At 49.0% G+C, this 9537-nt stretch overlaps 1 protein-coding gene and 1 pseudogene across 5 annotated transcripts; both read right to left on the bottom strand.

The window, feature by feature from the left end:
• LOC8062822 lies at positions 123-2406 on the bottom strand (annotated as a pseudogene).
• Positions 4378-9106, bottom strand: LOC8069951 (squamosa promoter-binding-like protein 3). 5 transcript variants are annotated; one of them, XM_021459860.1, is made up of 6 exons: positions 8912-9103; positions 8549-8763; positions 7462-8193; positions 7174-7316; positions 6318-6578; positions 4378-5031 (listed from the first exon to the last, which is right to left on the bottom strand). In XM_021459860.1, the coding sequence occupies exons 3-6, from the start codon at positions 8136-8138 to the stop codon at positions 4664-4666; spliced, it is 1449 nt and encodes a 482-aa protein (XP_021315535.1). In that variant the 5' UTR covers positions 8139-8193; positions 8549-8763; positions 8912-9103; the 3' UTR covers positions 4378-4663. The 5 variants fall into 5 exon arrangements, with proteins under 5 accessions (XP_021315535.1, XP_021315536.1, XP_021315534.1 ...); XM_021459861.1 differs by lacking the exon at positions 8549-8763 and having other exon boundaries at positions 8912-9104; XM_021459859.1 differs by having other exon boundaries at positions 8549-9103.

Raw genomic sequence — 9537 nt, 5'->3', positions numbered from 1 at the left:
GGAGATGCTCTCCTAGTAGTTCCAATAATGTATACTGAAGGCTGTGCCGTGTGCATAAATAATGTAGCTAGATTCAGGTTGCTTGATAGACTCTTTTCGTTGATGTAAAATAAACTGATGTATAGTCTGTCAGAGTTGCACTTGCAAAATCCAATCGGCGATCTAGAGTACATACATGTTTGCTTATTATTCATTACATACAGGTTCATTCGCATGGATGAGATGAGATTAACAACAGCATCAGATGATCTCAGATGGATGGGTGTCAATGTCAGGGCGCCAGCCTCCTGGGGTCGCGCGGGAACAGCGACGTCTTCCTGATGTTACCGAGGCCGCAGAAGAGCATGACGACGCGCTCCAGCCCGACGCCGAACCCGCCGTGCGGCGGCGCGCCGTACCGGAACGCGTCGACGTAGGTGGCGATGGAGGCGACGTCGATGCCCCGCGCCGCCGCCTGCGCCGCCAGCAGGTCCGGGACGTGCACCCGCTGCGCCCCCGAGATGATCTCCTCGCCACGGACGAAGACGTCGAAGGAGCAGCTGTAGCGCGGGTCCTCCGGGCACGGCATCGTGTAGAACGGCCTCACCGCCGACGGGTACCGGCACAGCATGTAGAACTCCGTGCCGTACCGGTCTCGGACGAGGTCGCCCAGCTTCTTCTCGGCCTCCGTGTTGAGGTCGCCCATGGCGTCCACGTGTACCCCGGCTTCCTGCAGCATCCGGATGCCCTCGTCGTAGTCCATGCGCAGCGTCGTCCTCAGGTACTTCAACGGCTGGAACGGGTACTGCCTGTGGATGGCCTCCAGCTCCTTGCCGCACTTGTCGTTGAGGTGGTCGAACATGGCGACGAACAGCCTGTCCACGACGTCGCACACCTCGGTGTAGTGGTCCCTGAGCGCCATCTCGACGTCGAGGCCGACGAACTCGCAGAGGTGGCGGTGGGTGTCGGAGTCCTCGGCCCTGAACACGGGGCCCACCTCGAAGACGCGGCCGAAGCCGCCGCACACGGCCATCTGCTTGTGCAGCTGCGGCGACTGCGCCAGGCACGCCGCCTGCCCGTTGTAGTCCAGCTTGAACACGGCGGCGCCGCCCTCGCTCGAACCGCCGATCAGCTTCGGCGTGTGGATGCCCACGAACCCTTCCGACAGCAGCACCTGCCTGAACACCTGTACATCGATCGATTTGTTGCATGCAGCGCTGTCAGTCTGTCGTAGTTGCATACATACATATATGAGGCGTTGTTTAGTTAGCGAATTTTTTTGGTTTTAGCCGTAGCATTTTCGTTTCTATTTGACAATTATTCTCTAATCATAAATTAACTAGACTCAAAAGATTCGTCTCGTAAATTATAAATAAATTGTACAATTAATTTTTATTTTCATCTATATTTAATGCTTGCATTCAAAGATTCGGTATGACGAAGAATCTTGAAATTTTTTTTGGAACTAAACCAGCCCTGAATCTTTGCTCAAGTTGGTCTCCGGACCGGAGCAGATCAACTTACGTTTTCGACCTGGCATTGGACACGGAAGATGGCCTGGTTGGCGGCGGTGCGGAGGTCGATCACCCGGTAGTCCAGCCGCTTGTCCTGCCCAACATGAACCACCTGCTCCCCTGCCGCTTTGGCTCTGGCGACGTCCTCCTCGCTCCGCGCCGCGTCGTCGACGCCGATGGGGAGGGCGGGGACGGCCCTGCTGACGCAGTGGAGCTTCTCCACCTTGATCTCCACGAGCTGCTGGCTGGGTGGTGCCGCGGACGGGGTCCCGCGGCAGCGACACGGCGCCGGCGACGTCCACCACCGACTCCCGGCTCAGCCCGGCCGCGAACCGCGCCATCGCCATCCCGCCGCCGCCGTCCCCTGCCACCACGCACTGCACGGTGGCGGTGCCCTGCCGCAGGACGAGGAACGCCACGCGCCGCCCCACGGCGCGAACCGCCTGCGCCGCGCCGCGCACGCGCACGGCGCGGCCCGACGACTCCGGGCCCAGCGACGCCACGTCCGCCCAGGCGTACCCCGCGTACAGCTGCCGCAGGGCGCCTATGGTGGCGGCGTCGCCGTATGAGTCCTCCGCCTCCTCGTGGTGCTCGCCTCCGGACGACGCCATGGCGCTCTGCGTGCTCTTGCTGGCTGCGGTGCCGCGGTCAACTGGTGGAGGCTCTGGCTCGGGCTCTCTTTGACAAGCTCAGCGTCCGTCAGTGCGCGGAAGCTGCCTACTCCGTAGGTTTGCGGGCAGTTGTATTGTAGTGCTCGGTGGGCGCCGTCACCGGTAAAGTAGTAGCTCCGCTTGGCCGCCCATGCGACCGCGCCGTCGACGTCGTCCATGGTCCTTGACTTCAAAGGTTGACGGATTGAATGGTTGATAAGAAAACGGGGGCCTTTTGGGGTAAAAAAGGTAAAATAATAGGACGGCTCTCTTGTTGTTTATGGGAAACTCTCAAAGTATAATTTTTAAATATTATTTTTGGATATTTGAAGTTCTTTTTTTGCGGGAAGATATTCAAAGTTGTCGATTATATTACCACGTGATGTGAGAATAGGGGGCGACCACTCTACACCTTAACATGACATGCAAAGTGAATCCTTAGGATTTCAGCCATAGACGTAGAACCTACATGTCAAGAGTGACAAAATTATATCTACCTTGTTCACCTCCACCTTGAAGGTGCATAGTGGACATAGTCAGGCCATCAAGACACGGATAGGCCAACGTGACTACATAAAGTCTAGGTAGGGCCTATTGGTAGCGCTATTGATGAGCTATGCAATACATTGATATTAGTCAGGTAATCTCGGAGTCCTCTACTGTAATCGATTAAGGAAGCTTATCTAAGGAACAAGAAAGGTGCCTTGTCATATATGATATGAGAGGTAGAAAACATTGGTTCAGTGTCACCTTATTATCATCTGAGCACAAGCAAATGTGATCACTAAAACAAGATAGGGCATTACCTCCTCCCGTAATTGCGTCTCGTGCTACCATATAGTTTAGGATGATGCACATAGCCTCGTAAACATATTGCCGCTTGGCTGTGATGAAACACTAACATAATGCTCTATAGGAGGATCAGGAAAGAAGACAACCACCAATAATATGGTGTGGATGCGGCCAAGCAAACCTTGTATCCAAGCATCTTTCACTCGTGTATTGCTCCTTTGTCTTGCCGCCACATAAGCTCTTCGGCTCTACCCTAACCACCTCTTGCAACGAATCAACAAGATATGCGCTTGTGTGCTTTGCCTTTCCAGATTACTATGACAACTCATAGGGATGTCCATATCATCAACCTTCTATGAGCCGCATGTGAGGGTGGGCAAGCACAAAGAACGACATATGAGCACAACTCTCACATTGGACCCACTGGTCAAGAGCTAAGCCACAGGCATGTATGGTATGCGATGTCGAGGAGTGGAGTAGGTTAGAGCTTGTCGTATAAAGAGTTTAATTTAGAGATCTAGATGTCACTCTATGAGACTATATATAAAGAAAGGCAAGGGATGTTCTTCGGTTCTTTATAGCAAACTTATATAGATAGGGTTGGTAGGGAAATTAAGACATAGGCTCATGCACTTTACGTTTAGCTAGGAGTAAAAAGGCTACTCCTAGTCATAGTGAAAGTGATAGAATCAAACAAAGTATTTCTTTAAAAATGACATTTTAAGAGTTTTGTTGTCTCAATGATCCTTAGAAAGTTTGGTGACATGAAAAATGTATTAGAGTGTTTATTAAGAATCCAACAAACGACACCATGAGGCACGTGCTTTTTAGAAACTTCTCTGGTAAAAGGTTGCGGTTTGCAAAACTTTCTGCGATAGTTGTCGATCCGAGCCCCATAGGAATGATCTAAAATTAGGTTTGTATTTGACAAATCTAATTATTGACTAACTAGATTTAAAAAAATCTGTCTCCTAAATTATAGGACTATATAATTAATTTATTTTTTTATTTATATTAAATGCTAAGATTTAATATGACGGAAAATCTTAAAAAAAAATATATAATTTTAGCTTCAGAGCGGGAGGGGTCCTTCGATTGGAGGCCGCGGCGGGGAATAGGAGTCTGGATGGGCGGCCACCGGCCGGCGAGATGTCGGCGTTGAGGTTCCTGCTCGCTGATAGGCTGATAGCTAGGCCGGATGCATCGCAGATCGGCAGCTTGCAGTTGGGGAAGGAAAGCTCTAGGCACGACCGCAGCCGGAGATGGGAGGGAGGTGCGGCCCGCGGGCGACGAGCGAGGCGGGGCCACGGGCTGCCGTCGCCGCCGCCGCGGCGGCGTCCATTTGTTCTCCAGCCAGCAGTTAACGCCTTCGTTGCGGAAACAACAGCGGTTAGGATCATCATTCATCAGAGGCAAGAGTGGTCCATCCAACTTCCAAGGCATCGAGAATTTGAGACGGACATTCTGAGATTATTCAAGCAACGGAGTTACATTACATTACACAAATAAAAATAGAAAGCTAGCGTCACACAACTGTGGATTATTCAAGCACACGCAGCTCCTGGCGATCCCACGAGTTTCCATGGCAACAAGGCTAGGTTTGTGCAGGCCTTTTATTTTGTTCGTTGATTCAGATCAAACACACAGCAGTTCATTCAAAACTCCGACTTCCAGAGAGACACCAGAAGCCGAGTCTGAAGCTCTACCTGAAGCCTGAAGGGAGAAGCATCAGCGCATCAGGTCGTAGTGGGACGAGGAGCTGTCGTACAAGGACGGCGACCGCGGGAGCTGGAGCAGCTCCTGAGCGGTCGCAATGGCGGCACCGCTGCCCGGGGCATCGAGAGCCTGAAACCGTGCGTGGGCGTGGTGGCCCAGGGCCGTGCCGCTGCTGTCTTGCCAGAGCCCTGGTGACGAGGCCTGCATCACGGAGCTGGAGCTGGCGGCGAGGGTGCTCAGGCCAGCATGGTGGTGGTGCAGCTGAGCAGTCGGCTGCTGGTTGGTACCAGCACCAGCCGAACTGTTTGACAGAAGAGAGAGAGCACGCTGAAGATCCGGGGCTCCGTCTGGGTTGGAGACAACCGCAGAAGCTTCAGCGCCTGAAAAGGATGCATGTTACTAATCAAAATCTTCAAGTTTGTTGAAAATGCATCTTTGTTCAATATAACAAATGATAATCAAAATCCTCAAGTTCATTCAAACTGCATATTGGTTCCATATAATAAATGCCACATATGCTACTGCAACTGTTGTACGTCTTGGCTATTTGTTTGGAAACAATCATTCCTGATAAGAGTATATGACTATGAGATAGAGCACGGTGTGAAATTCAGTTAATCGAATAATAGTTATAAATATTTCATAGTCAAAGTATAGAACTATAGCATAGTAGGGTCAATAATTTTCCATATAGAAGAGGATATCATCAATACTGAAATCAATGATGATTAGATCATTTACAGAATAGCAACATTTTGGCTCGGTGACTCTATAGGCTTAGCCTGCATGTGTAGCATTAGCAACCACAGCAGCAGAAGCAAAATCAATCAATCAGCTAAGCTATTCCTGGAATCTGGTACTGAAGCATGTTGTCCATGAGGATGACACTAGTTAGCTACTTACTGTTTTCCCCAACAATACAAGAAACCATGAGTGCCATCCATCACAACATGCCAAATTTGGGAACCAACCATGATATAAACCCCCCACCTTACACAGAGATCAATACAAACCGTCCTAGGTCCCAATTATGGTGCAGTGGGGTCTGATTCTGAAAAGTTGGCTTAGCGTGCTGTATCCTTTGGCCATGTTATGAAAGAGTCAAATCAAGGTTTAGGTGGCAGTTACTGATGTTGGCAATTCAGATGAGACTGCAGGTCTTTGCTGACTCAGCACTTGCAAAACATAAATCATATGCTAGTGTGTTCAAGCCTTGAGTAAAAACGCATCATGTTGCAATAAGCTAGTACAAAAGCAAAAAATAGATTACTTGGATGTTACTAAAATATGGTGACTGATGGTCATTAACTGACCAAGATAAATACATGGAAAATATGGCCTAGCAGTCAGGCTCCGACCTCGTCCCTTCCAAAGAAAGGTTCTCAGACTGCAAATGCAAATTCAGAAACATGCTATATACTAGTGTGATGCAAACGTATATGAATGATACAGGTACATATTATAAGTCCTAAAACTTCAAATCTGGCACTAACAAATTGTGTACACTAACACAGAGACAAAAGAATATATTTTATGAAAGGCTCCTAAAATAATAAACACTATAGGTGCACCTATCTACGAATTTTCCCTGGTTTGGAATTTCAGGAGAAACAGTTTTTCAAGCAAGTGACTAACCATCGGTTCATAAGTACAGATGAAAAATTACCTTGATCAAGGACTTTTGCACTGGTTTCTTTAAAAGCCGTGAACCCATCAAAATCTTGATGGACACCATGTGGCATAAAGTTGTTCCACACCTGCTGACTTGATAGATGCAAACCATCAACACCAGCAGCTCTTAACCAAGGAGCTTTTGTTTCTGCAAATTTGAAGCCTCCTACTGGGTTATCCCATGAAGAATTTGCACAGCTTCTCATTTGACCATAAGGACCTTGACCAAACGGAAGGTTTGTCTGTTGTCTTGTGTCTGTTTAAGAAAGGCAAGACAAATTCAGTGCTAAAGCTAACAGATTCAGCAATGGAACAAATTATTTGCATAGTATTAATGTTGAAGCTGTTTTCGTACAAACCACAAAGTGCTGAAAATATAGTGGCCATGGCATGGACTTAATAAATTTGAACTAAGGCTTACTCAGCTTCCTAGTGTCTTCGAAGCATCAATTTGTTTGTGCAAACGTAAAGTGAGTTTTCCTGAAGTATAATGTGGAACCCATATCGAGAGATGGCATCATGGTAGACAAAACTGAATCATGTGTTATTAGATATCTAAACTGAAAAGAACGAAGCAAAGGTGCCCCTCTATACAAATCAAAATGGCACTCCCTCAGATGGAGTTCATCAGTTACCAACACTGCCAAAGTAACCATGTCATCTAACATCGTAAAAAAAAAGAATTACACCTTAAAATCATGACACTGAATTGTAAATAAACAAGAAGATCAATTTCACAGACAAAATATGCAGCTTTGCATTCCTAAGATTCTTAAACATAATAGTTGCTAGAAGAAGAAAAATAAATAATGTGTTGGCTTCAGAAAATGACAAGGCAACCAACGGCTTACTACTACCATAGAACATTGTGGACAGCCTTGATGAACCAAAAGAAAATGCTTCAGGCTGTGGCTTCCGTCTGCGGGCATTGTGATCATTGAGGCGCCTGCGGCAGCTTTTTTTCTTCTGGTCAAACTCAGATAATCCATGGAACCTGTAAGAAATTGGATTTTCAACATAGCAGAACATTTTTCCTTCCTTACTCAAGGATACCAAGACATGGATCCAAGCAAAAGAACAGAAAACATGTTTCTCCACAGAAAAGCGAGGCTCGGTTTATTACATGCTAAAGAACTCACCGGCTACACTGTTGACAAAAGCGCCGCTCCAGACCAGCAACAACCACCTTGGAAGCCTTAGAATGAGGTTCACAGACTTTGTGCTTCCGATGGTATTCTTTAGCAGAAGAGAGATCAACCTTGCAGCCTTCAACCTGACAGTATGATTTCTGCGTGTTTGGAGCTGACTTTGCCTTCTTCGCAGAAGCCAGAGGAGTCACTGCACTCGTATCTGACGGCAAACTCTTGACACTCTGGCCTCCACAGACATCTTCAAAATATGTTCTCTTGCCAAGTTTCAGACTAAGCACTGGCTCTCCACTGCTGATGGCAATCACGGACGACGGAGAGGTTCTGGCGTCATCAACCTTCCCTGAATCAGTGTTCTTGTCAGGCGCTTTGGCAGGCGCAAAATTGAGCTCCATGCTGTTCCCCTTGGCCTTGGGCGAAGAATCAGTCGACGCAGATACGGAGCTCTTGGATGAACCATACCCCATCTCCGAGCTGGAAGAGAAGGTGCCACAGGAAGAATGCACTGATTCATGCCTTGTGGCCTCCAGGCCTGCAAACTTGGCCTCACCCTGAGGTGCAGCAGTCATCCTGGGGTTGTCGCTCATGTTTGCACCTATGGGCGGCAAATTCTCCCAGTCCCACAACACAGAGGCCTTCTGGTTCCAGTCCATCCCAAAGGAGCCCATGCCAGGATCCAAAATCTGAGCCGCTGCTCCTATTTGTCTGCCGAAGCAGCTACCTCTGAAGCAAAAAGAAAAAAAAAATGGAAGAGAGAAGCAGGTTAAGAACAGAGAGAGTTCGGCTCATGGAAGTTGCAGAAACTGGACAGATTTGCAGGAGCATATCTGGGCACTCAATTAGAGTATGCATCATCATTAAATTCACAGAGAAGTACGCAAGGTGGTGATATCAGAACGGATGCGGATGGCATGTTTTTCAGGGGAGAGAGCAGCTGAACTTTTACAAGATGGATCGTCAATCATGGCAAGAACAGAACAGCAGCGCCATCATATTCTAGTCTAGCACCAAGAAAGGCAAGGGGAAAGAAACCCACAAGTACGCCAATCAAGGTGCAGCAAAAGGCCAAAATACTCACCAGAAAAAGAAAGCGGACAGGACAGCCTGCCTCTCAATCCGCATCAGCACGCTGGACAGCTCGAGCCGTGGCGGCGGCGGCGCATCGATGAGCTCGTGGGGGCAACGGGCAAGAAGCTCAGCCTCGCGCACCGGAACACAGGCTTGGGCACCGGCTCACCCTCATGGAACTTCCTGAGATCTGTATCCTGTTCCTCTCCTCTCCTCTCACTCAGCCTGGAAACCACAGCATCGCCAAGTCGTCAACGACAGCTCCGGCGGCTGGACCCTACTCCTACACACTTCATGGCGGCAATTGGCAACCACCACTGACTACCCCCCGCAATTCTACTCCCTCCGTCCGATCTTTCAGCAAGAATCTCACCTCCTCGTTGTGGATGATGGAGAATCTGTGTCTCGTTGCAGCTCTTGCACAGCGACCGGCAAAGGGAGGCCAAGCAGTGGGGAAGGCAAACCAGGGCCTCAGAAACCCAAAAGACGAGGGAGGGAGAGCAGCAGCGAGGAAAGGGGAGCAGATAAGAAAGACAAGACTCCCAATTATCGATACAGTAGACACCTCATCTCTCTCGCTCGCTCGCAGCAGTCTGCACTATACCTGGGCATGCAGCCCGAGCCCGTGAGCACGGCCCGAAGCCCGTCATTTTGGCCCGGCCCTAGCCCGGCCCGGCCCGAAAGTCATTGGGCTCGGGCTGACACGGCACGGGGCTGCAGGCCGTGCTTGGGCCGCACCGTCAAATAACAACATTGTATAAAATAACTCATTTTAATATCTAAATCTATTCTCTACATCTGTCATATGTATTTGAATGTGTTCTTTATACTGATGAAGTGATGAATTGATGAATGTGTTTGAAATATGCTTTTAAATCTGTGTTTATTGATATGTTATTGTTTAACGGGCTATGGGCTGGCCCGGCCTGACGGGCCCGTCCGGTACGCAAAATGGCCCACGGGCCCGTGCCTGGGCCGGAGGTCAGGCCCGCAGGCCGG

This window comes from Sorghum bicolor, chromosome 4 (genome assembly GCF_000003195.3).
Source record: "Sorghum bicolor cultivar BTx623 chromosome 4, Sorghum_bicolor_NCBIv3, whole genome shotgun sequence".
Taxonomy (NCBI): domain Eukaryota; kingdom Viridiplantae; phylum Streptophyta; class Magnoliopsida; order Poales; family Poaceae; genus Sorghum; species Sorghum bicolor.
The sequence above is the reverse complement of the archived record's forward strand: the minus strand, read 5'-3'. Positions and strand labels throughout refer to the sequence as shown.

What these genes read in the sequence shown, in the direction of transcription:
- LOC8069951 (XM_021459861.1), bottom strand. Translation starts at nt 8,138, where the DNA reads ATGGGCTCCTTTGGGATGGACTGGAACCAGAAGGCCTCTGTGTTGTGG. An exon ending in TTTTGTCAACAGTGTAGCCG is followed by an intron (nt 7,317 to 7,461) that starts GTGAGTTCTTTA and finishes AATTTCTTACAG; the next exon opens with GTTCCATGGATTATCTGAGT. An exon ending in TGCAAAAGTCCTTGATCAAG is followed by an intron (nt 5,032 to 6,317) that starts GTAATTTTTCAT and finishes CATCCTTTTCAG; the next exon opens with GCGCTGAAGCTTCTGCGGTT.